The following is a 26,433-nucleotide window of genomic DNA, read 5'->3' as shown; positions in this document are numbered from 1 at the left end:
TGGCTACGCTCCAGCTGACATTTAGGAACCAAGGAACATAGGAGCACAGGATGGGGAAATGGGGGTACAGTTCAGCGCCAAGAGTGTCAGGGACTCTGACGTGGGTGCCTCCACAGGTCCTCATTCTTGTTCTCCCTCTTTCCCTCATAGTGACAAGTCTCTCACCCATGCAAAAACGTCACTTTAATTATTTTTTTTAATTAAAATATTGTTAAACCCAGTGGAATGCAGCAGCAATCCTGGTACAGGGTGGCATAACAAAACAGCCAAGTTTACATTTTAAATATTTAAGATAACTTAAACATACAGACACACATCATGGTCTTTGGCAGAAAATGTTCACAGCACAAAAAAAAAAAAAAAAAAAATACTTTAAAAGAAATACCAAATATTAATCCAAAATATATTAAGCTGTTGTTTTTTTCTCCTTTCACAATATTTTTTTTTGCCTTTTTTTTTTTTTTTGGCTTTGTAAACAACGCACATGAACCAAACATATTTTTCAGCTTTAAAAAGGGATAGGGAATTTAAAAAAATATGCAGTTGTCCAGCAAATGCAAATGTTTAAAAAAAAAAAGTTGAGGAACCATGGAAATAAACATATACAAGAACCTAAAAACAATAAAGGAAAAACCAGAGATTCAAGGAGAACTAAAAACAGTCAAGACAAATTGCTAAAACCCACCAATTGCTCCTGGGACTGAGTTGGGAGACTCTTTAAGACCAGAAGTCAAAGTTCACTGCTGCTGGCAGGCTGCCATGTGGGGCGCTTCACCCCGAGTCCGAAGTATCTGGCCCTGCTTCAGGGCACGGCTCCCGGGAAGTCTGAGGGGCCAGCCCCACGGGTGCCATTTTGTGAGGAGGCTCCATTCTGAGGACTAAGTCACATCCTGTAGCTCACTGACCAGTCTGTAACAGTACAGCACCCTCTCCCAATTCCTCCAGGTGGAAACAGATACCTCTGAGAACAAGACGTCTCCGGTTTCCTCAGAGAGACCTGGTGGTGGGAGGGCCACCGTGGCCCACCTGTGGGCACAACAGATGTTTGTGTGGGGTGGTTCATCTCTTCTGGCTCAGGGTTCACAACCAAAGGGAAAGGATGTCCAGGGACAGGAGCTGGGGAGCCATTTTCAGAGGCTGGTGATGGAGATTCCATGGGTGTTTAATACAGGACTCGAGATGGAGGAAAAGAAGACAGCCAATATCCCGTGAATCAACCAGCACCAATCCATGGGCCAGGAGCTTAAGAAGGAAAATAACTGGGAGGCCAGTCAGAAGTTACAGGAACCATGGCAGTAGGGTCGGGAGGGCGTAAGGGGACAAATCTGAACCAGAATGCCTCCATCTTCTGTTCCTCAAGAAAGGGATTTATATACAAACTGCACAGCATCACCCAGTCCACTTAAGTGGCCCCAAACCCAATCCAAGTGAGGGGTGAGGCTGTGGCTTTGGCAAGTCAAATGCTCCCAATAGTCCTCAAAAGATTCATGTCAGTGACTCCAAGGAGGCAGTGAGGAATTGAAGAACAGATGAAGTTGGCTGGGACCCCACTTAGCCAGAGGAAATCAACAAATGCAAATTAAAAAAAAAAAAAAGTTGAGGAAACATGGGAATAAACATATATAAGAACCAGCCCACCTGGTCCATGAGTAGCCATCCTTGGAAATCAGTCCCCCAAACCAATATACCCCCTTCCTTCCTGCCCAAGTGCCAACTCCGGGGGCACAGAGGGGGCTCAGCTCCCTCCGGCACTTTCACTTGCTACCCTAGCAGCAAGCCTCAAGCAGCAGGCACAGGTTGAATCCTTGTTCTCCATAGGCCTGGGAGGAAGCAGAATCTTCTAGGATGCTGTTGCTCTCACAGCTCCCCTTTCCTCTGTAGCCCTCCTTCTCGAGCTCCTGGACCAGATGGTCAATGGGCATGAGTGCCTGGCTGGGGAAAGTGGGGAAGCAGCAACTGGAGGAAGCTGCTGGAATGGCCGAGAGTGGCAGAGGCAGAGGAGGGCAGGAGATGGTTCAGAGTCTCCGAAGCACCACCTCCTTCAGATCAATATCTCCACCATATCTGACAAGTCCTGGACTCTGGATGTAGCTACAGAGTCTGGTGAGACAAGAACACAAGTGTTATCAGATTGCTCTTTCAAAAGCCTGGCACATTTTTCTAAGACAGGACCTCTCTTCATCAACTTTTCCCACCCCAACTGCCTGGTTATGAGGTACCCATAGCTTGGCCAACAATAGGCAAGGCTCTGCTCCCTCTCAGCTCTCAGCCCAGACTGCCAGCCTCCAATGTGGAAGACTCATTTGTTTATAACTCTGAACTGGTTGAAGAGCTTGGAGAGAATGGTGGAGAGCCCTGAGGGAGGGAGGCTGCAGAATTCCTTTCATGCCTGCGGTTTTCTGAGATCATGAGGCACAGGCAAATATGCAAAGGCTAATGTGAAAAGGGAGCAAAATAAATAAATAAATAAATGGCATCTGCTCAAATTTCTCCTTCCCAGACTCTTTTTAAACAATGTCTTCCAACTTGAGAGTGCCATTAGGATCACAAGCCAACCTCCATTATGTTGGATACTTAGATAGGCAACTAAATATGTAAGGAAGAGTATTAAAGAGGAGATAAAGTGCTTCCTATCCAGTTGCTTTCTTTCTGAACTTTGGATCTGTCCCTAATCAAGGTCTTCAATTCCTCCACTTCTGCATCCAACCAGCCCCACCTGCTCACCCTATGCAGGGCTCCCCATGGGGTGTGGGGCAATGAACAGGTGAGGCCTAGAAAGAAAGTTCCTTCCTGTACCCCCTGTTCACACCTCACCATGCCCTCAGCCCCGCCCAGCACAGGAGGCAGGGGGAAGGGGGACACTTACCCAGTGAGGCTGTCCTCTGGCCACTGCTGCACCCCAGAAGGTTGTCGGGCTCCAGCACCAGACAGGCAGGGGTGCTGTCTGGTGGGCTGTCGGTCTGGGTGCTCCCATCTTTGCTCCCATGTTTGGCATGGGCAGGGAGGGGAGTTGTGGCCACTGGCTCCTCCACGGGGGCCCTCTCCACTGCAAAGGTGGGAGATTGATGGTTATTGACTCCCCACAAGATGTGACCCCGAGGAAGAACACTGAGTTAACTGTATCTAAAGGGGGCATGACATGGTATGTGCTTTGATTTGCAAAAACTTCAATTAAGACTAAATAAATACTCATGTTTTCAAATGGGAATAACTATCTGTTTGGACTGGTTTCCAAAGGTTTTGAATGGTGGAACCTTTGTTTGTCAATTACATCTTAAAATCAGCAGGGGCTCTAGAATTTCTATGGCATTTGCTTAGAAGAGAGTGGAGGGAACTTGCTTAGAAAGATAATCTGCATAGCAGGCTGGGGGAGGGGTGATGGAAATTAGGGAGATCAGGAGGTGGGGTACAGCACCCTCTTCATGCTGCTGGGACAGTAGTGGGCTGTAGGGTCCCTGAAGCCAGAGTGTAAGCTGGCTGCCCTGGGAGACGGGTCAGAAAGTGCCCCCATGAACCCTGGCAATTCGAGCTCTGGCCTGAGAGAAACTCTGCCCCTCCCCTTCCCACCTGTCAGCCTCCCCTCACCTGGAGCCAGCCGGGCAGGGGCATCTGACTGGCGCTCACCAGTGAGCCCTTGCCAGCCCTGGGTCCCTGTTGCTGCAGCTGAGAAGATAGATGGCACAGATTTGGCGGGCCGCAGGGACCCCTGGGTGGCCTTGCCAGGGTCTTTCCTGGAGCGTTGCTGAAGAACCTTGATCACTGCATCCTTCTCCAGGATCTGGGCATGGAGCACCTTTAACCTGAGGGAGGAGAGGCCATGCCACATGTCAGACCCCCAGCAGGCAGACAAGATCTAGCAGCCTCCAGCCTTCCCATCTCATGGAAGGTAGAAGGGAAAGCTCTCCCTACCCCCGGGCTGGACCCCCTGCCCTTGCAGCAGGGGCTGGATGTGGGCCTTCCGAAAGGCCATCGCTGCACTGGAGCTTCATGCTCCCAGAGCCCAGTTTCAGAAAACCACCAGTGCATGAGGCAATGGGGCGCTGTTTACACCAGCAAAGGCAGGTCAGAGGATCAGGTTCTAGACTCATCTGATGATACCAACGGCACAATCCTACTCCTGGAGGGCAATGTCTTAGCTGTCTGACCACCAAGAGTTCAGTGGATGTGCTTGTGCTTCTGAACAAGATGTGGATCACATAGAAATCACATGGGGCCTGAGATTTTTTTTTTTTTTTTTTTTGAAAGAAAATATTAGCTACTCCTAAGCCAGAGTCCTAATCCACATTACTTCTGGGATGGTAAATGAATGGTGTGGACTGAGCTGGAAAGTCTTTCTCTCTGGTTTACGTACATGGAGGAGGGTGATCAAGTAGGGCCCTGAGCCTTGGATGACATCCCCCACCATGGCAGCTGGGCTTTCCTGGGCAGACCAAGGACTCAGGAGGTATTTTAGGGAAACAGTATGCATATATTGATCTAATGTGCCAAACACTCCAGGGCAGCTCAGAGGCAGGAGGGACTGCTGAGCTGGGTAGGGAGAGCAGCTTGTTTATCAGGGACCAAGGAGATGGCCTGGACATTAATTACAATTCCCCTTCACCCACTATCACCCTGGGTGACCCTGTAACGCCTTACCTGCTCTCCATCTCCTGGTGCCTGTGGCCGCCAGCAAACAGACCCTCGTTGAAGCTGCTGCTGGGCGAGGGCTGTGGGGAATGTCGGATGAGAGTGGTGTCACGCTGGGCAGCGGCCGTGGCCGCTGCATCCATGGCAAACTGCCTCATGGCACGCTCCTCCAAATACTTCTGCTCCCACTTGGTCATATCGGCCTCCAGTGCCAGGATCTGCTCCTCCTTCTCCCGCAGTTGCTCTGACAGCCGCAGGGCGCTGAGCTCCGGGGCCCCACCACTGCCACTTCCATGGCTGGGGCTGCCGGCCTGCCTCTGCAGAGCAAGGAGCACGGCAGTTAAGGATGGAGGCTGGGGTGTGGAGGCCGCCGTCCTCAGCCACACGAAGACTCTCACACATGTGCTGGTTCAGCCATGCTCAGCACACACACACCCCTTATCCCACTCCTACCCAAAGACAGAGGATGGTGCAGGGTAACCCCTACCCCTGCCCTGAATCCAGTGGCCAAGGGTGTAGGAAAGTATCAAGTCTACCTCCGCATAGGGGGACCATATAAATTACCCTTCAAACTGGGAAAGAGGTATTGTTATTAATTATGCTGGTATAACTGGTGTAAAATGCAACAGTACCAGATAAACCAGGAGGTTTGGTCACTGAATCTCGGAAGGGTGAGGTTGAGAGTGGAGACAGAACTCTATCTAGTTTGTGAAGAGCGAGAGTTGTTTACACAGAAGTCCCAAGAAAGAATAAAGACTCAGGATCTGGGCAACCATCTTCCCTCCTGATCCTGGGGAGACATTTAAGGGATGGCTAGTCTTCCACATCAAGGGTCCAACAAATCACAACCTGGCATCAGCATTCCTGTGCTACTTTCTCTTGAGACTGTGAAGCCAATTCCTGTTGCTGGCTGAGGATGGAAGCTCAAGTCTTAAGCCCCCCAAGGTTGGACACAGGCCCAAGAGGCAGAACCTCTGCTAAGACTGGGGGTGGTTGTGGTGGGGGACTTGTAGCAAGGATGAAAAGAAGAGATCATGCTTGCTTTCCAAGGAGGACTGGACCTGGATCCGAGCAGGGGCTCCCAGGGGCCTTGGAACCGGCCTCCAGCACTAGAGTTCAACGAGGAAGGGGAGCTGACATCCTCAGAGGCTGCTTCTAGCTGTGCTACCTCCTGGGACTTCCTGGCTCACCTGCTGTGCACGCAGGGCCTTGAGTTCCTGCTCCAAGCGTGTCCGCAGCCGTAGCTCCAGCTGCTCACGCTTCTCGCAGGCAGCCTGCAGCTGCCCGAGCGCCTGCTGCAACCGCTCCACCTTCTCCACGTAGGCCTGCTTCTTGCGCAGCTCCTCCTCGGCCCGGGCTGCCCGGCCCTGCGCATTGCTCAGCGCCTGCTCCAGCAGCTCCGCACGCCGCCGCTGGTCCTCGATGGCACTGCGCAGCAGTGCCATCTCCCGCTCCAGCTTCTCCTGCTCCTGCTGCTGCTCATAGCCTGCAGGGAGAAAGAGAGCCTTGGTCACCCACCCTGTGATAAGTGACAGCGACCACCTTGGCTGACCACCGTGTGCAGGGCTCTGTGCTGACCACCCGAGAAGTGTGACTGCATCTCATCCTCTCATCTAGGTGTTAGATACATCATTCACTCTATCCTAATGGATGAGGAACTTGAGCCTTGTTGTAAGGACAGGGCTACCCTGCCTCTCCACCAGGACATAGGCCTGCCACGGGACAGCCCTAAATCCTGTTCCCATGTGTGCATTTCCGAAACACCTTCACAGTTTCCCTTGAGCCTCAGGATGACACTAGAATCTGGCCAGGTAGGAACTGTGATGCCCATTGACTGATGAGAAAATGGGGGGTGGTGCTCAGACAGACAGTGACAGGATCATTGTTTAAGTGGGAGAATGAAAGAAGGGGAGAGAACCACAAGTCAGTCACATACACATCTCATTCCACTGAATCTTCTAGTAATAGCCTCTCCAGGTAGGATCTGAGACCCTCACCTATGAGGTGAATGGTGCCGTCAGGATGGGAACCCAAGTCTGCCCGGCTCCAATGGCCCAGGACTCACACCCAGAGGCCTCCCACGGTGTGCTCCAGGACACATTCTGCAGACCCAGGCTTGCCCCATTTAGTGCTACATCTCCCTCTGTGGTCTAGGGGAGACCACTAAGATGTGGGCAGGTTGGCAGGCAGGGGCTGATAAAGAAATGCAAACTTGGCTGCACAATAAAAATGACCACAGTCCAAAGATCTGTCTGTGGTTCCAGCTATCCCGACTTTCAAATCATCTTAATTGCCCTGCTTGGAGATGCTTGCCATACAGCCAGGCCAAGTGCAACCCAAGCAGGACCACCTGGTCCTCCAGCTGAAGTTCTAGGCTTAAATCCACCTCCCACGCACCTGCCCCTTGGGCATGCCAGGCTGGACTCCAACGAGTGTGTCAGCTGCCCACCCTGCTGTAGGGTAGGAGGGGGACAGGGCTGCGGGGCCTGCCTGATGAACCCAAAGGCCCTGCCTCTAGAGCCGTGCTGTCCAGGGGAGTTCTGCTAGAATGGAAATGTTCTGTGCCGTGCCATCCGGTGCCGTAGCCACCAGGCACCTGTGACTACTGAGCACTTGAAATGTGGCTAGTGTGACCAAGGAAATGCATTTTCAATTTGATTTCATTTTATTTAATTATAATTTTTTGGCCACATGTTGCTAAGTGATTATCATATAAGACAGTGCAGCTCTAAGTCTCCAAGTTCCAGAATAAAAGAATGAAGATTTGGGACTCTAGCATGCAGAAGGTAGAAGTCATTTATTTACTCAGAACCCTGGGGGAGGAGAGGGAGGAAATAGGCAACCCAGATCAGCTCCTGCTTACTCTGGACTTTAGAAGGCTGGGCCCAGGCAGACCTTCTTACTTTGGTGTGGAAGGAAAAGGTAGGGAAGCCCAATAATATCGAAATTGAGCTGTTCATACTCCGCTGGGTTCAAATCCAGTGTGTGGGTTGGAGGGGGGCAGGCAGGGAGGGCAGGCTGGGAGTTTGGACTCAGAGACAATGACCCCCTCCTGTGTGGGTTCCTGGATCCCTATAGTTTACAGTGTGCTCACAGCCTGTACTCCAATAGGGCATCCATCATCCTGACCCCGGGAGATAGGATGGGGAGATATCATGGCTGTCCTATCTTACAGCCAGAGAACCTGAGGCTCAGGGTGAAGACATTGCCCAAGGGGCAGGGGCATCAGAGCCAGGACTCAGGACTCAGGGCCAGATCCCAAGGAGGGGCCAGAGAGGTGGTGACGGGGGTCTGCCCAATGCCACCCGATGCACTGGTGACAGGGCCACACTGGTTCCAGTGCTGACTGACCCCTGGAAAAAAGCAAGGGTTGTCAACCAGAGATACTATCCCTGAGCATTCCGTGTTCCCTGGCAGCCCCTTGGGATGGCTATTAAGGAGTGAGGAAGAGTTGCTTGGGTTTCCTCAGCCCTTGGGGTGGAGAGTTTGATGGCCCAGCCTTCTGCTTCCAGAGCTTCCTGCTGCCTTCTGCAACCACAGCGTGTCCTATAAGGCCTTGGCCACCCCCACCCAACAAAGCCCTGATAAAGCCATGGGCCTGTCTGGGAGGAGAGCTCCTCAGCAAAAAGTGTGTGGCCGGAGGGGGGGCGAGGCTGGAGGCAGGAAGGCAGGAGGCTGGAGGGGACGTGACTGTCTGCTTTCAGGGCCTTTCGCCTTGAGAAAGTGTGGTCCCCCACCTCTGTGTTCCAGTCTCCCTTTGTGTTCTCTCTTTCCTCCCAGTGGCTTAGCGGGCCCAAGGGCGGCAGGCAGCATGTGCACAGCGGGAGGGAGCAGCAGAGCGGAACAGCCCAGCAGCTCTGGAATGCCAGGCATCCAGGTCACCCGCGGCTGCGAGATTAATGGCTCCAGCTAGGAGCCAAGAACAGCCTGACTGGGCTCTGCTGGCTCTCTGGGGAGCGGAAACGCCTCCAGGCCCGCCTCCACCACCCCCCCCCCACCCCCCCCGCTGCAGGTTCCCAGAAACCTGCCCCCTGCCTTCGTTTCTTCAACACAGCCAGGCCTCAGAAGTCTGCCCCCCACACCCAGGCACCCCCATTCCACCTCCCTGCAGCAGCCCTTCTCCAGCCTCCCAGAAAAAAACTCTCAAAAAACTCCAGGGCTGCCCCTTGTCCTCAAGTTTTTTTTTTCACTCAGGTCAGCCCTGATCTGGGCTCTGAGCCTTTCTTGAAGGAGGGAGGTGGTGCTCAGTCTTCAGGCTGCTCCTCCACTTCTGGATGCCCCCAATTATCCATGCCCTGCACAGTGGGGTTCCTGAAGAGTCCATCGCCCTCCTCCTTCCTCAAAGCCATCCTCACCCACACAACAACCACTCTCATTCCACTTCTCTGCAAACACCCCAAATATCACTATAGCACATAACAGGAGCGTACAGCAACAGTTCAATAAATAACTGCTTCTTTCTTTTCTGACTGCTAGAACCTCCCCCTGCTGCTGACCCCAGGACTGCCTTTGCCTACCCACCCCCACCCTGTGCACCTCCACTTGAGCCGTCCAGCTCCTTCTTCACCTCTTGTGGCCTGCTCCCCACCATCCCCTTGGGGCCTCAGGCCACTGGGGACCTCCTAATCACCAGCCTCCAGGGCCAGGGACACCCTTGTTCCCTTGAATCTGTGGTTGGAGAACACTGCTCCTTCCTCAAACTCAACACCTTCTCTGACCTCCCTGTCATGTTACTTTCCTGGGCCTGTGCCTACCTCTGCTCAATAGATGCTAGGTGCTTAACACAAGTCCGCTACATAAACAAATGAATGAAGACTGGACTAGTCGATGAACTCATCTACTCTTCAAGGAGGCTTCAATCATCTCCTTTAGAGAGAAGCCTCCCAAACCCTTTCTTCAGACTGGACCTCCTGATTAAGCTCCATTTTTGGTTTTCTTCAGGTGTCTCCACTTGGCCACCTTGCTATGGCCCAGCTCCACAATGCAACCCAGCTCCTCATATTCTTGTTGGACATCCCCCATCTTTCTGATGCTTGGAACTTCCTAGGAAACTCCTCCTTCAACCCACCTGTCTCCAAGCCTATGCTTGATCCTGCCCACCACACCTCTGCTTCTGAATAACGCAGCACTGACATCAGCACCACACAGCTTGGCGTATCACTGCTCCCTAGCTGCCTCTCTTGTATCAGGTGATCTCCCAAGTAAACACAGAACCAGATGGCATTCTTTGTCAGAAGCCACCCCCACCCACCCCTGTCCAGTCCAGTGCTGGGTATGTAGCAGGCATTCAGCAGAGCAGTGCTTAAAAGGCACTGCTTTGCCAAGGGGGTTAGGGGGCAATCGTCCCCATCCAGAGGGGCTTCTGAGTGGTACTGTACTCACTCTGAGCAAGCAGCTTGGCCACCATGTCCTGACTGCCTGCCTGGGCCTCCTGCGTCTTGCTTGCCAGGCGGCGGTTCGCAGATTCCAATCTCTCTGTTTCAAATGAAGCAAAGATGCATCAGTGTCAGGGGAAGCTGCCTGCCTGGGTTTTCTCTGGGGTCCTACCTGTGGGGATGCACCCTCCAAAGTGGGGCTCACAAGGAAGCCTGGGCTCAGCTCAGGACCCAGTGAGGAGAGAGCAACCTCTGCCAAGGGCCTTTATCTGGGCCACAGAGGCAGGAAATCCATGAGAGCTCCAAAGTACAGGTCAGAAACGCAGGTGGCTCCCAAGGAGTCTGAGCCAAGTCCCCTCTGAGTTAATATGCACTAACTTTGTCAGAGGACAGAGATTATGAATTATTCCCTAGAAGAGAGGGACAAAGCCCTCCACAGATGCTCTCACCCCGCCACCCTGCTGCCCTGCTCTCACCTCTAAGGTCCCGGTTGAAGTCCTGCAGCCTCCTCATTTCACTGTCCATCTTATTCCGCATGGTCTTCTCCAGAGCCTCACGCTTGGAGGATGCTCTCGTCAGACTCTCATGGGCCTCAGAGAGCCGCTGGATTTCACTTTCCAGCTGCAAAGGATAAACGGAGTAGCTGAAAGCAGGGGCAAGCTCCTCAGGGAGCATGTGGCAACCAAGGACTAATACTCTCTACCAGAAAAGGTGACAGATGAGAGAATGAAAAAGCAGGAGCCAAAAATCCAGGTGGCAAGAGTGAGGTGGTTGGAAGCTTGTAGCCTCCTGAGGGAATGCAGACTGTGGAGACCAGCAAGCAAGGTCCCTTCAGCTACCACAAGTGCCCAATGCTGAGGGAACCCAGGGTCAGGTGCTCTGGAAGTCGCTGCCTCCAGGGTGACTAAGCACGGCTCTCCTGTGCCCAACACCCAGAAAGAAGCATTTTACTTCTGGGGAGCCTCTGCTGAGAAATCTGAGCACAGTGAGGGCAGAAGCAGGCACAAAAAGAGTTCTGGGGGATCTGACCTATCCTGGATGCCACAAGACAGCCAAGGGAGGCCTGAGGCCACCTGCTAAGGCTGACCCTTAATATACAACTGGCAAACCTTCACTAAAGAAGGGGGCACCAAACCCCATCCTGAGCCTGCCTTGGCCTGGAGGCTCTGCTTCTCCGGCCATCGCCACCTCCCCAGAGGCCCAGCCTGGCCTGGCTGCCCCTCCCACTTGGCTGCTGGCAGGTTCCGCACGTGCTCCTAGTTGGCTCTGCAATTCCGAGGAGTTGCTCGTTCTTTTCCAGGAGGAGGGGCTTGCTCTTTGGCTAGGGCTGGCCTGGAACAGACTTACTGTTGTGTGGGGGGCACAAAGGGCTCTCTGTGGGAGGTGTCCGCGGGAGGGGGTGTGTGGGGGCAAGAGTGCGAGCGTGCAGGGAGCTAGTGAATGGGCTCTTTCTAATCACCACCGGCCAGCAACTGCTCATGCCCCAGGCCTGCTCTGCAGGCCTCGCGACTGCTCCCCAGCTGTCTGGAGTGAGTGAGGAAGGGTTTGCGAGGAGGGAGGGGCATGGGGGACAGGGGGACGGGCTAGACGCCCAGTCAGGCACACACTTTCAGGCTGCTCTGCCTCTCCTTGGAATGCCCAAGCCCAGTCAGCCCCTCTGAGGCCCTGCAGGGTCTACCTTCTCAATGCAGCCAGTCTTCTCTGCCAAGCTCTCCAGTTCCCTCTGCAGCCTCTCGTTGCTCCTCTGCAGCCTGGCATTCTCCTGCAGCACGGTCTCCATCTGGGCCAGGTGGGCACTGCCCGAGGTGGCTGAGGCGCTTGCTGATCCCTCCACCCCCGGGGGACCAAGGTAGCCCAGGGGGTTGTGGCCCAGAGCAGCTGGGTGTGGGGGTGGGGGGTGCTCCTGGGGTTGCTGCAAATACTGGTACTGCTGCTGCTGGAGGAACACAGGAGGCACCTGGGCCTGCAAGATCCTAGAGAGCAGACGAGATGCTGGTCAGAGACCTCCATGGCTTCCAACCCCACAGCAGCCCCAGGTTGTCCCAGCCCTCCTGGATGGGCTGGGAAGATAAGCAGGCTCAGCCACCCCATGGGGCTAGGTAGCGACCAGTGAGGAGGGCCTTTTCCAAATGGTGTCTTCCCAAGGCCCTCAAGGACCAAAGAAGCAAGCCTGGAGGAGATGAGTGCCAGCAGGCTAACATGTTCCATTCTCAGTTCTCACTTGGGGGCCAGGCCTTGGGGAAATCAGCCTCAGCCACCCTGGGTCTCCCAGGCAGCCAGTGCTCCACTAAGGCATCTTAAAAATGGCCCAATTGACCTCTCTGAGAGAAGATTCCTTTTGGGTCTGGAGGCCAAGTCAATCATTACTGAGCCCATCACCTTCCAGGCCCCATCACCAACCCCGGGTCTGTTATGAGTCGTCAGTAGCAGTCCTCATGCGAGTGCCTGTCAAGGCAGCAGCACATCAGGTTTTCTCCCTCCTATTTCGGGTCCTGCCACCCCCTCAGAAACATTTTTAGAAGACTCTGGCTAAGGTTAGAGCGGCGAGACAGATGTCGGGGAGAGTCTGAGCTCCTGAGTCTGGCAAATAGGGCTTCAAATCCCAGCTCCAGCTGTTTAGCAAGTGCCTCAGCCCCATGGAGCCGGCATTCTTCTGCTAAATCATGAGTAAGCGTCTCCAGCCTCCTGGGTGTTTGCAAGGACTACAGGAGCCCAGCAGAGCTGGGCAAACTGCGGGCACTACAGTAATGGCCGTTCCAGCCTCCAGCCTCCAGCTCTCCTAGAGGGAACTTGTTTACAATCAGTTTCAAGGACAAATGTGACCCAAACACTGGATTGTCTTGGGGTTTGGGGCTGCCTCTCAGCTACCGTAGAGTTCAGAGGACAATGTTCTATTGGCTTCTAGTGCTCGTGTGACATCAGGGCCAAGGGAAGGAGCAAAAGAACAAGAGGCAATGGGGCCCAGTGACTCCATGTCTAAAAGAAAAAAACGCCCCAGCTTCTCAAAGAATTTCCATGTCCCAGAAGTCCCACAGAAATTTAATTCCACTTCTGGATCCATCATCTCAGCACTCATGTTCACCCTCTGCCTCCCATCCCCAGAGCCTGTGGATCCTCTGCTTTTCTTAGGACCTTAGGCTAAAAGAAAGTCCCTGCCCCCAGGTCCCAACAAATAAGCCTCATGTGCTCAGCTGAAAGGAGAGGCTGGGCAGAGGGTCTCCACTGGAATGTCCAAACTCTCCCTTCACTGCTAAATGTGGCCATTCTTGGGGTTGCCTCAAGGACTTGCTCCCCCTGCACAGGGCCAGGCAGACACAGCCGGCATTCTTTGGGGATGACTTAGCTCCAAGAAAGAATAGTCGCCTTTCCCTTCACACTTGCTTTCCCTTCCCATCCCCCGCCCTCCCTTTTTGTTCTCCTGAAAACAGTCTACTTCCTTTCTGTGATATTATCTTTTCCTGACAGGGTCCAATAAGGCTAGTCCAAAAGAAGAAACTACGACTCAGCTTCCGAAAACCTTCCCAACGGGGCCCTGAGAAGGGAGATAAGGTGGGGTGTCTGGGGGTGGGGTGGAGGTTGGAGACAAACCACGAGGCCCCATCCCCTGGTTCCCTCATTCCAACGCCATCACGTCGTCACTCATTTCTCGAGAGCAAAGAAAGGCATCTTTCCCAGGAAAGACCAAATTGTGGGAAAGTGGGTGACTAAATGAAGACTCAGCAGGTGCGAAGAGAACCAGACTTTGACCTTGAGCCATAAAAGGGATTCCGTAAACCTTCCAGCCCCTCACATGGTTTCCCAGACCCTGTGGTGGAGGATCCAGCAAGGTCCTGGCTGTCACCTTCTCTGGAGAAGGGGCTTGGGTCAGTGAGAAGCCTGGGTTTAGCCATGCTTTTAGGAATCCACATTTCTGCAAACTCTCTGGGCTCCCTGCCTCCTCCCTGGGCTCCCTGCTTCTATTCTTGCTCCTATAGTCCATTCTCCACAGGCAGCCAGAGGGCCCTTTAGAAAAGGCAAATCAAGTCATATCTTTCCAAAGGCTTCCCTTCACACTCAGAGTCAAACTCCAGGTCCCTTCCCTGGCCCAGCAGCCTCTCCCTTGCCGCCCGAGAAAGGGGGCTCACCTGGACCCCAAGTCCTCTCCCACTACAGATGCTAGGCACATGGGCATGGAAAGACAGTGAAAGGAAATGGTAGAGACGGGGCAGCTGGCACAGGTGGGGAGAGGTCTCTAAGGCGGCCAATCTGGTCCTTCCTGCCACCAGTAGGAATGTCTTCCAATAACCACAGAAAACAACTGCCCAGCTTTTATCTTAAAAAAGAAAAACAAACAAACAAAAAAACACCAGAGAAGGAGGTCCCAACACTTAACCTGCAAAAAGTTTGGCAATGATTTCCAATCCCTGTCTTTAGGAAGCTCTTTCTGCAATCGAACTTTTAACCCCCTGCTATAATTCAGTTTCTCTGGGGACCCCAGTTATTTGAACGCTAAGGATACTGAGCTAAGCAGACAATTGTGTCTCTCTGAATTAAAGCAAAGGCTGCCACTAACTTGCTGTGTGACTTGGGCCAAATCCCTCTCCCCTCCAGTCATTGGCTCCCCCTCTCTGAGGATGGAGGGGGCTGGATCAGGCAGCTTCTGAGGCTGTTGGCAGAGGAGGGGTGGGGAACTTGCAGGCTCTCACCCAAGGTGTGATCCTGAGGCTTTCCACCCTGGGAGAACTGTAACTGGAAGAAAACCAAGAGCTTGATGCTGAAAGCCCAAGGAGGGGGCTGTTACCTGACTTCCGCGTGCTGGAAGTGTGGGCTGCCACGGGCACGGAACCGCAGATCAGGGACGGCAGTGGCGGTTTCATGAGCGAGTACAACGTGTGGGTACTGAGGTGGGGGTCCACGGGGTTCCAGGCCTTCAGCAGAGGGACCCCTGGGTAGGGGGACCTGCTGGCTGCGGGCCAGCTGCGGGAAGCTATGGGAGGAGCTCATGTGGCTGGGCGCCCGGGCTCCATTCCTCTCCAGGGACAGCTGCAGGAGCCGCTCACTCAGGGAGCGCACGTGCCCATGCCTCAGCTCCCGCAGGGCCTCGTCCTGCTGTCGACTGCCTCCTGGGGCCCCTCGTGGCTCCCGGTCCGCGACGTGTGGACGGGGCCCAGCCTGCTGGGCCGCGTAGTACTGTGAGTGGGCTTTGGCCTCCTCATAGGTGGGCAGCTCCTCGCCCTTGCTGGGCTGTGGGCACAGCCGGTAGAGGGTGTTCTCTGCCAGGTGGGTCTCGCCGCCCTGGTGCTCCTGGCCCTGGGGTTCCTGTCGCGTGGTCTGCTGCAGCACCTGACCGTCCTCAGGTGCTAAGATCTCCAAGGAGGCCTGGGGGCTCCCCGTGCCCCCAGTCCCGGCGCCACCCCGCAGGGCCTGCTGCTGGATGGCCAGCAGCGTGCGTGTCTCCGTCAGGTTGCCATAGCGCAGCTGCTCCTGGATGAGGCGGTGCAGGACTGTCCCCGAGGAATCTTCCAGTGTCCTCATGCTTCCTTGCCTTGCACACGCCTGGCTGGACAATGGCCAGCAGCACCTTGCCCCAGAGCACCTGGGAGGAGAGGGAGAAGAGCAATCAGTGGGAGTATATGAGGAAAGGGAGGGCTTTCCATTACAGACTGGTCCAAAGCATACTGATAAAGAGCAAGGCTTTAGGGGTAGAGATGGGGGTCACACAAGCTTGGGTTCAAGTGTCAACATAGCTACCTACTGGTTAAGGCAATGCTGCTACCTACTGGAAAAAAAACTGCCTGCCTCATGGAGGTGAGAATTGAAAGAGGCAATGGCTGTTGAGCCCTGGTGTACTATACATGTTCAGCAAATGACTGCCATTATAATGATATTCATGGGGATTTACTATGCCTAGAGAAAGACAACAATAACCCAGGTCATCAGTAGGAGCCATGCGCCTCCTGAAGCTAGCCACCCATCAAACAGCCTGAAGAGTGAGGGACCAGTTCAGATCTAACTGCTGAGCTGTCCAGTCCAGGAGTAGCCAGGGCTGCAGCTTACTGACAGCTGACAGAGAATGAGCACAGCCCATGAGGAGCCCTATGCAGAAGATTCCCAGGTCCCTCCCTCCAGAATGGAGCATGCCTGAGTCCCTTGGCATAGCCAACCCACTACCCTTTACCTCACTGAGCCCACCACCCATTGCTCTCACTCTGCCCTGAATCAGTGAGCTCCTGGAGGATGACACCCAGGCTCTGCTTAATCAAGGGCTGTTGACAGAGTGAATCCGGGATGCCCTGTCATGGGATGACCTTGGCAGTCACTTTGCAATGTGAAAAGGAAGAGTTCACATTGATGAATAAGGAATGAAAGCAGAAAGCCTGCAATAGAACAGTGGTTTTGTGGGTTGAAGCAAAAAGGTGCTACCTGTCAAGTTTACAAGGTTAGGCACACAGTCTCTGTGTGCTGGCAGCAACTGCTGGGTGCTCCAGGAAAAAGAAAGGATGGGCATGATGTCTTTGATTTTATGGTCACCTCCCCTCACCTACCCCAACCCACATCTGCTACTTGAAAAAGCCCCCTAGGCCCATAGGTGATGGGCACTCAGCATCTTTCTTAATATCAGTAAGACACTTGAGCCAACTGGAGGAGCTAAGGGAGCAAGGAGACCCGGGAGGACCTGGGGCCAGCAGATGTGAGCTTAATGTGCAAGGGAGATGAATACCCAAGGAAGGGGCTCCCTTCTAAGCCTGGGCTCCCACGGGCTCACAGCATGGAAGAATCTCTGCCTCACCTGTCCCCCTTTCCATAGCCTCCTCCAACACAAACCTCCAAACCAGGATTCAGGGAAAAACAGAACAAAACCCACAAACTCCACACCTCCACAGGCCCTGGTGCCCTGCTCTTAGCATGAAGGCCGCGCAGCCATTCCCAGTTGGTTCCTTCCTGCCCAGGACTCCAGCTGCCCAGAGCCAGGGAGAGGGGAATGAGTCTGGGGGCACCGCTGGACGCATCCTTCCTGAAACGCAGCCCATGCCCCTCCCCCTCCACTAGAGGAATGGAGACGCAAGACCCCAGAATTCCCAGAGACAAAACAAACACCCAGGAGTCAATTCGCCCTCGAGTTTCATCATCTGCAGGGCATTTCCTAAGTTAATCACAGTCTGGGCTGACTGCCGGCGAGAACTGGGGAGCGGCAAGAAGGAATGCAGAGCCCTCCCGACAGATTCCAGGCTCCCGATACCGTGCCTGGGAGCAGGGTACACTCCCCGGGGCCTCTCATCCCCTGGGCTTGTCCCCGTCAGGCCCCTCAGGCTGACATCCTTTCAGATACCAAAAGGGCTGAGCCGTTACTAAAATCTGCGCCCCCGACGCTGGCGGTGCGCCTCTGCTGCGCTAGTGCGTTCGGGCTCTGAAACCCCCCTTTTCTAAGCATGCGGGGATCTCCGGCCTTTGCCTGGGTTCACGCTCGCCCAAGGAACCAAACAAAGCGAGGGTCTCTAAGTTGAATCGCACCCCGGCCAGGGGTGCCGCCCTACCCGGAATCCTGGCCAACCACGAGCACCTGGTGGCCGCCGTTGTCCCCGGAGCAAGCGGGCGAGGGCAGCCGGAGGCCGCGAGAGATCTTTAAGCGTCCTGGATCCGCCTCCCTCGCCCTCTTTGTTTTCCAAATACTCCAGTGCTGACGTCACCGGGCTGGACGGTAGGCTGCATTCTTTCTAAGTGAGAGCCGGTTCGTGGCTCCAGAGAGGATTTTCCAAGGAAGACAAAGAGGAATTCTTGGGCTAGTTGGGGGGCCAAGACACCTGTAACCCCCATCTAACCAAACCACCCCCCAAGGCCCTGCAACTGGAACTGGAGGCAGCGTCCCTAGACCTCTTCTGCGCCCCCCCTCCCCGACCTGAGACTCAAAACACGAACGCAGCTCTCCCCGCAGTGTGCCCCCTCCCCTAGTCCCAGGGGACCGGTGCGCCCTTGCGAGCCCTCCCCCCTCCCCCAAGCCCGGGAGCAACGACCCTTTCCCGGCTTTGCGAACGCCTCGAAAGGACCAACTGAGCCCTGAGGACGCTGGGTCCGCCGGGCTCCGGCTCCTGGAAAAGGCCGGCTGCATCGGAGCTCCGGCTTCGGCTGGGGCGCGTTTCTGCCAGCCTCAGGCACTCCCGAGAGCGCCGAGCGGCCTCCCTTACCGCTGCGGCCGGTGGGTGCCCGGCGCCGTCAGACCCGACGACCCGACCCGGCTCGACTTGTCTCAGCTCGGCGGCGGAGGTGTGCACCCGGCAGTGGCGCCGACGCTCTGGCAGCTCCGGCCCCAGTGTGCAGCCCCAGGGTCGGCCCGCGCCGGAGGCGGCTGCTATGCCAGGAATGTGAGAGTTTCAGGTTCCCCCTCGGGATCAAAGCGAACCACAAATAACCTCTCAGCGCGCCGCCCTCCTTCGCCCTCCGCCTCCTCCCGTTCCCTCCTCTCCCTCCTCCCGGCTCCCGCCTTCCTACGGGCAGGCGGCGCTGCGGGCGGGGCTGGGCCCCTGAGCCGCGTTCCCCCGCCGCCTGGGGCCCTCGTGGCCGCGCTGCGCCCGCCACCCTTCTCCCCGCTTTCCTGTCCGAGCTGTTGGGCCGATTTTCTCCCAGCTCTCCCCTCCTACTCGCCCTCCTCTCACGCCTTCATCCCTAAAACCATTGGCGAGACGACAAGGAGAGATATACATCGCGTGTCCCGGAGAGCGTCCGAGGGTTACTGCGGCCGGCGGTGTGTGTGTGTGTGTATGTACTGCAAGTGTGTGTGTGCGCGTGTGTGTGTTCTGCAAAGAGGTCCAGATCCGTGGGGCCTGGGCCGTGCGGCAGGCGGAGACGAATGTGCTCTCAACCGCGGGGCCTCTTTCCTAACCCCCACTGCTCTCACACCCAGCGGCAAACTTTGAATTACTGTTTTATTGTTTACAAACACCTTCGCCAGCTCTTTTAGGACCTGTCTTCCCAGTAAGTGTGAATCTGGGCTGAAAAATCCACTCGTTAATTTGACCCACCTAACCAACTGCTCCATCCAACCGTCCCCAAGGTAGTAATCAGCGCCCCTTTACGCAAAGCGCACGGTGTGCCACCACCGCTTTTGGCAGCAGTCACCCCCATCCAGCCCTCCCAGTTACCCTTCGAGGGAGTTCTGTTATCATCCCTGTGTTATAAATGAGGAAACCAAGGCTAGCAGAGGCTAAGTAGCTTGCCAGTGTCTAACTCATTCTACAAACTCCTCAGTGGTCACCAAATCCAAAGTTCCTGAGGAGGTCAGGCAGGCTCTCCTATCCATCCCTATGGCATCTGCCCTCTCCTCGTTCCAACCTCTTCGTCACCTCCCCCTACACCCTGCCTGACAGGGGCCCTCCATTGGGTTCCTTTCTGTTGCTCCTGCATTTCTTCATGTAGAATCCTCTCCTCTGCCCCCAGGACCCTTCCTTCCCCCACTTTCCCACTAGGTGGAAATCCCATCCCTTCTTCTCTGACACACCTTCCTCACCTGCCCTTTCCCCCTCCCCACAGCTCTCTGTTCTATTTCTCAGCCCTGACCACACTGAGCCTCTCAACAAGTCCTTGTGGGGGGCTAAGGGCTTCTACCCCTGGTTGGGTCCTCCCCCCAGAGCCTACCCCCAACATGGAGTTTGCAATTCCCAGAGCCATTGCAGGACGTTAGGGACAAGAAAACTCTGCAAGCACAAAAGAGCTATTTACTAGCCAGGGACATTGTTAATTTTTTTAAAAAGCCCTCCTCAAAATTATGTATGTGCACATGATTTACTTGGCAACCAAACACTACATTTCAAATAATGATTGTTAATTTTTTTAAAAAGCCCTCCTCAAAATTATGTATGTGCACATGATTTACTTGGCAACCAAATACTGCATTTCAAATAATGATTGGATATGAGATGAATGAGAAAACCAACCATTTGTGCCAAGCTAAGGGAAGCTTGCCCCCCACCCCACTCCCTAGGACCACATCACAAAGAGAAGCTATAGCCAGAGTGCCACTGCACCAACTAGGAAACACTAGGTAGGAAATTTAGAAATGAAAAGGAAAAGAGAAAAGGTCTCCAGGCTGCCTTATCCTGGCTGTGGATGGTGTTCCTCTTGAAATACTTGATGGAGGTATGAGAGTGTGTGTGTGGGCATGTGCGCTCTGGGGTTGCAAAATCAGGAGAAAGGCCACATGATATAGTCCTGTCTTTCAGGGGTAGGGGTAGGAGGGCAAGTGATGAAATGCTGTACTGAATTCTTCAGATATTTGCAGAAAGAAACTAGCTCAGGGCAGCTAGCATCAAGGAGGTAGGTCTTGGAGTGGGCAAGCCTGCTGCAGCCCCTAAACAAGACCCCCCGTGGCTGTTAACCACCGTGTCCCTGGGGCTTGGGAGGCATGGGGAGAGCCTGCCAACCAGAGCAACAGAGCAGGGAAGGGGATCCCAGAACCTGGGTGGGAAATGTACAGTTTTTTTTATTCTTTTCTCCTCTATCTGCAAGGGTGGAGGACAGAGCCTCAGCAGGCAGGGCAGAGCTGAGGCCTCAGTGGACGGGAGCCTGCCTGAGCTGGCAGCCACACTTGGCTCTGCAGAGTGGTTGTGTGAAAGGGTGACCACAGCTCAGATGACCTGGAGGCAGGTGTGCACAGGTGGGTCCTAGGCTGGCCAGCCTGCGAGCACACAAATCTTCACTTACAGCAAGGGAAGAGCAGCTTGCCACTGTGTATGTATCGAACACACACATAACAGTGTGAGCCGGTGCTTTCCTCCCAGCTTTGTCTCTCTCTGGCTGGGCCTGTCTTGTCAGCCGCACCCACCCCCCGCCCCTACCCTCTGGCACAGGTAATGATTCTTCCCCGATGACAGTGTAGTATGGATAGCTGGGTCTGGAATCCTGCCCAGGAAAGATGCAGAGGTGACCCAATTCTCAGAATGAGCCAGGCTCCAGGCCTTTGCTCTGGAGAGTACAGCTCCCAGGGGTGTGGCCGCATCATAGGTGTGTACGGGGCCTAGCGAGGAAAGCAGGGGCCCACACCTGCACCCCTTCTTAGCCTGTGATATGGTCTCAGTCTGACTCTGCAGCTGAGTCCCACTGCACCCAACAGAAATATGAAGGTGAGTGCTTAGCTGACCCTCCTCGCAGCCCCGTCCTGGGAACTGGGAAGGGAATGCCCCCCCTTATTTCCCAAATAGTCAATTGGTGGAGGAGGGTCTCCAGGCCCAGGTGGCAACATCAAAGGAGGATTCCCCCCCTTATTTCCCAAATAGTCAATTGGTGGAGGAGGGTCTCCAGGCCCAGGTGGCAACATCAAAGGAGGATTCTGCCAGTTGTGAAATTCCCCCCTTCCAGCCCCCCTGGATACTTCCTTTGACCAGATAGGAAACCCACCAGAATCTGAGGCAGGAAGCAAATTCAAAGAAGAGCCTGGACATTGGGATGGAAGTTCCAGGGCATTGCTTCCAGGAACAGAAGAGTCTACAAGCCCACATCCACTCTACCTACCCCCTTGTCTTCCCCCTCTGTTCCTGGAGTTGTTTTTTTTTTTTTTTTTTTTTTTGCCAAGCCCTCTCCTCTCACTGTCACTCCCTGTGCCCATCTCCACTCCGAGGCATCAGGCCTAGAATTTGCATCAGGCACAGGGTGCCTCACAAAGTCTGTATCTTTAGGGGTTAATTCCTCCTGAGATGGAACATTTGAGAAACGGGGCCCCACAATTGTTGAGGTAAGAGAGTGCTGCTTTAGAAAGTGAAGGAGTCCTGACTTTGCAAAATGCACGCACCTCTTGGCCCCTGGCCTTCCTCCGTAGCCCTTTCTTTCTAGTGCTCCTGCAGGCCCAAGGCTAGGATGCTTCCTGCAGTGTGAGGTCCCATGCTGGGGAGGGAGCTCTCATTACCACTCCCGCTTCCTCCCCCTTCTCTGGGGTCTGTAATTGCCCGGAACCTCTGCAGTTCCCAGTCTGGCACAGAAAACATAATGAGTTTCAATGAATAAATGGATGAACTGGAGGAATTCATTTACCCTTTAGTTTATTCTTGCCTGGGCAGCCATCCAGCTGGGGACAGGGATGGAGATGAGGACCTCAGGACTGGCACATTCTGGGCAACAAAGAAGGGAAATAGTAACTTAACACCTGCCTTCTCTGCAAAGCCACCTTGTGCTGAGTGGGTCCTGATTTGGTGGACATGCCACTGTTGCCTGGAAAGACCCTCCCTCTGCATTTGGCAAGAATCCACTGGGACAGTAGGCAGGTCCTCCCAGGACTTGTAGGGAGGAGCCCAGGGCATGCTTTTGTAGCTGCTGGGGCAGGGTCAGAGTGGTGGAAGAGTGCCCCCTAGTGAACCTCATCCCCAGTGGAAGGGGTCAGCTGGACCCAGGGCTCCTAAGGTGGCCCTTGGGTCCCTGATTGGGGGAAGGTGTTTGAGACAGGATTTCATCCTGGGGACAGGCCTTTCCCAGACACCTCTAAGAATGGACCCCAGTTGTATTTCTGAACTTTCCTCCTGTTTCAGCCTCTTGAGCTTTCACATAGTCTAGCAACCTTCTATCATTGACATTGGGAAAACACCTTGCATGCACTTACTCACTCATTCACTCACTCACTCACCCTTCCATGCATCTATTTGCTCATGTATTTCATGTATTCATTCAACAAACATTTCCTGAGCTCCTGCTGTAAGCCAGACCCTATTTATTGAAGGGGGTTTCCAACCATGTAGAACTCACAGACCACTGGGTACACAGGCAAAACAGGCAAGTAGACTAGAGTGGAGAGTCTCAGCATGAAGGAAGGAAGCATGGGCACATGGAGAAGTCATGGCAGGCTTTCTGGAGGAGGTGCTTCTCAAGCTGAGTGCTAAAGGCCAAGTAGGACTGTAAGGTGTCAGTCCTAGGCTGGGATCTGGACAACCTGCATAAAAGTACAGATCCATACCCCTTGGTTTGTTAAAACAGAAGCAGGAAGTGTTGAGCCATTCTTCGGTGACTGTTGACCTTCTGACACCCATATCTCCCTCCCCAAGAGTAATTTGTGGAGGGAGGGATTATGAAGGACCACAAGGAAACTTTTGGGGGTGATAGCTATGTTTGCTATCTTTATTGTGGTTTATACATATGACAAAAGTTAACCACATTGTACATTTTAAATAGGTGTAGTTTATTGTATGTCACCTATGTCTCAATAAGAAAAGGAAAAAATTTAAAAAGTCAAATAGTATCACAGGGCTTATAATATAAAAAGCAGTTTCCTGTCTTGGTCTTCTCCCCACCCAGTCCCATTCCCAAGAGGCACCCACTTTCAACTCTTAGATGTTCTCTTATTTCACCTATAGTTGTAAAAACAACAACAAAAACAAAAACATTCTTCCATGTCATGTCATGGTGTTTCTGTTCTAGGTATTATCTATCTACTTCCTACTGTGAAAAATTAGAATCCAGCAACACGCATATACAAATAAACACTTCTTTTCCCTCACCCTGTTAATATGGTCACATGACATTTTTTGGATAAATTACTATTCAGTGTTTATATTGTTATGACTATTGTCAGCAGCTGAATTACATCGTGTGCCATGATAATATTTCCATTCTTATACAATTTCTTGTTTTTACTGGAATTCAATATTTACCTCATTTTTTCCACTTCCTTGTCTTTCTTTGTATTTCACACTAATTTGTGTTTTATTGGGTCCGTTTTGGTCCTGGTGGCATCCCCCCGAGAGAGGAAGGATGGGTTGCTCTCCGGTCCCACCAAGCAGCCTGCACCCCAACATCTCCCTTTATCTGCACCATGAGACTGCCCCTCACTTCTCTTCTTTTTGGTGGATTCCTTGTGTTCCTCTTTCTGAATTTACTCTTCTAGTACCTTCCTAACGATGGATCTGTGGGAGGCAAATTTTTTGCAACCCTGAATTTCTGAAAACATCTTTACTGTACTCTCACACACTATTGACAGTTGGGTGGATCTGAAATTTTAATTAAAAATATTTTTCTATCTGTATTGTGAAGAAGTCGCCTCATTTTCTTCTTGCTTCCTGTGTTGCTCTTGGGAAAAATGATGAACTTCTGATTGTCGATCCTTGGATATGAACTGTTTTCTCTTTCTCTGGAAACTTTAAAGATTTTTCTCTGCATGTCTGATGTTCTGAAATTTCCCAGTGATGTGCCTTAGTATTTTTTGTCTATTGTGCTGGGTCCTTGGTAGGCCCTTCAATCTGTCATTTCATGTGCCTCAGCTCTGGGAAATTTTCTCATATATTATTTTTATTATTTGTCTCCAAATCTCTTCTCTCTTTTGGAACTCCTGTTATTTGAATGTTAGAACTCACAAAATGGTTCTCTAATTTTTGAGTTTTTCCCCTCTGTTATCTTTTTATTTTTCTGGGAAATTTCTTCCACTTTATATTCCAACTCCTATATTTTTGCTACCATTTCTAATTTTCAAGAGCTGTTTATTGTCCAATTGTTTCTTTTGATAGTACTATCTTCTTGTTTCATGAAATAATTATCTTCCCCTGTCCCTCTGGGGATAGTAATTATGATTAAAACAGTTTTCTTATTCTGACCCCACATCACCTCTGTTTCCTTGGAGCTCATTTTTCTGTTTGTTTGTTTTGGTCTCTGTTTTTTTGTAGTTAAGGCTTCCCTCAAGTGACTTTGGTTCTTGGCGGCCAGGTCCTATTTAACAGCCAGGCATTTAAAAACCAGTGGAAGCCCCATGTGGGTCAGAGCTGGTTTCTTGGCAGGTCTCACAGAAGAGCAATGAGCAAGGTTCTGGCCCTGATGCTGGGGATCCAAAATAGTAGACTATGTAGGTCATTCATTTCCCTTTGGTCAGCCAGTTTCCCAGTAAAGGATCCTTTGGATCTCCTGCCTGGAGGCTTGAAGCCTGACTTCCAGGGTGATTTGGGAGCAGAACAGAGAAGGGAAGCTAAAGGGGGTGGGAGGAGTAAGCTATGCCAGGACCCCACCATGACCACCACCACCATCAGTCCCTCCAGATGGTAGTTCTCGAACTTGGAAGGGGATGGGAGATGGAGGAGGTGAGTGGTACCGGGTAAGGTGCTGACTTTCTCTTTAAGAGGTGAGGGAGAAGATCTGGGGTTTGCTCCACTTCCTAAGGTTTTCAAATAATCCTCTTGTTTTCAGCCTCACCTTCTCTTAGAGGTGCCTGCTGCCTCCACTTTTGAAGACTGTCTGAGGCTCTGCTGAGCTTGCTTCTTTCTTCCCACCCCAAAACACTAAGCAGTGGGGAGAAATCTAAAGCTCATCTATCTGCTTTCCATTTTCCAGAATTTTGTTGAGAGTGTTCTCCTGCTCTCTCCTCTCATGCCTTCTTTTGCAGAGGGGTTTGGCCTTTTCCTTTGGTCTCTTTCCTACCAGGTTGGCTGAGTTTGGAGCAGGAACCACAGTGAAGCTGCTGTTCTCTCCTCTACGGTTAGTTTGACTCAGCCTCCTCTTCGTTTTTCTCACCCAGGTGGCTCATTCCAGGCCTTGTCAGGACTGGTGAGGGCACTTGGGGCAGGAAGCTGGTGAGCTCGGGATTGCTCAGCTGGTTCTATGACTTCAGGCCTCACTCTCCATGCTGTGGGCTGGGTTCCTACAACATCCGCCCAGGATAAGCCCCAAGGGGTGAGGGAGGGGTGGTGGTGGGGGGCTTCTGTGAGGGTAGCACTCTGGATGATGGTAGGAGACTCTGGTTTTCTGGTATTTTTAGGCTGCTCCCAAGACCTTGGAAAGAAAGACTCCAGGCTTGAGGTTTTAGAAGCCCAGGGGATGAGCCCACGTTTCCAGGAGGTGCTTGGCACTCCCTTCCCAACAGCACCTTGTCTTCACCGAACCTGGTTATCCCGGGGAAGGCTGGCCCAGAGCTGCCTTTGCTCCCAGTCATGCTGCTCTCCTCTTCTTGCTTTTACTGTCCCCCTCCCCACCCCCCATAACCTTTTGCTGCTTCTGAGAGCAGAGCCGCTGTTCTTTCGGCCACATTGTTTGAATGGGCAGGGTTGGGGCTGGACGTAGTGGGCCGATACTACCATGGGGAAGCTCACTCCTCTGGGGCTGTGCAGATGAGGGCAGAACCACCTCACAGATACGCACGGTTGCCGCTGGTGGATTCTGACAGTGGCCTTGTGCCAGGCTGCGTGGGTGCTGCGGGCCTCAGTGGAGCTGGCTGGGCTCCAGCCAAGATGGGTCAGGTATACTAGGGCAATGGCCTTTAAATATTTTCCTACATATTCCCAACATTTAAAAAATACATATATATACGTATTTTATTTTCTAGCATGTTTTTAAGTTAACATTTAAATTTTTCATCAGAAGTTTAAATAGCTCAGCTGACATAATTTTTGTAAAAATGACATTGAAAATTGCTCTTTTAAATGTATCATATGGTATCTAATTGCCATCACAATTTACTACCCACCAACATGTATCAGAAAAAAAAAAAATACATGAACAA

General features: G+C 52.9%; 1 protein-coding gene across 3 annotated transcripts; it reads right to left on the bottom strand.

Moving 5' to 3' along the window:
- Positions 1-450: 450 nt before the first annotated feature.
- AMOTL2 (angiomotin like 2) lies at positions 451-18,360 on the bottom strand. Of its 3 annotated transcripts, none has more exons than XM_037844634.1 (10): positions 18,164-18,360; positions 14,782-15,576; positions 11,680-11,974; positions 10,478-10,622; positions 10,009-10,101; positions 5,817-6,112; positions 4,636-4,943; positions 3,586-3,800; positions 2,867-3,046; positions 451-2,100 (listed from the first exon to the last, which is right to left on the bottom strand). In XM_037844634.1, the coding sequence occupies exons 2-10, from the start codon at positions 15,513-15,515 to the stop codon at positions 2,042-2,044; spliced, it is 2,325 nt and encodes a 774-aa protein (XP_037700562.1). In that variant the 5' UTR covers positions 15,516-15,576; positions 18,164-18,360; the 3' UTR covers positions 451-2,041. The 3 variants fall into 3 exon arrangements, with proteins under 3 accessions (XP_037700562.1, XP_037700566.1, XP_037700559.1); XM_037844638.1 differs by lacking the exon at positions 18,164-18,360 and adding an exon at positions 17,516-17,883; XM_037844631.1 differs by lacking the exon at positions 18,164-18,360 and having other exon boundaries at positions 3,625-3,800.
- Between the last annotated feature and the right edge of the window lie 8,073 nt (positions 18,361-26,433).

Source organism: Choloepus didactylus, chromosome 1 (genome assembly GCF_015220235.1).
Source record: "Choloepus didactylus isolate mChoDid1 chromosome 1, mChoDid1.pri, whole genome shotgun sequence".
In the NCBI taxonomy this organism is placed as follows: domain Eukaryota; kingdom Metazoa; phylum Chordata; class Mammalia; order Pilosa; family Megalonychidae; genus Choloepus; species Choloepus didactylus.
Note: the sequence above shows the minus strand (reverse complement) of the source record. Positions and strands in the feature narration are given on the sequence as shown.

Excerpts from the sequence above, each read along its gene's own strand:
- AMOTL2 (XM_037844634.1), bottom strand. The coding sequence starts at position 15,515 with ATGAGGACACTGGAAGATTCCTCGGGGACAGTCCTGCACCGCCTCATC. Across the intron at positions 6,113-10,008 it reads GGCCAAGCTGCTTGCTCAGA|GCTATGAGCAGCAGCAGGAG; the intron begins GTGAGTACAGTA and ends TTCTCCCTGCAG. Across the intron at positions 3,801-4,635 it reads CACCAGGAGATGGAGAGCAG|GTTAAAGGTGCTCCATGCCC; the intron begins GTAAGGCGTTAC and ends CTCCTCCCTCAG.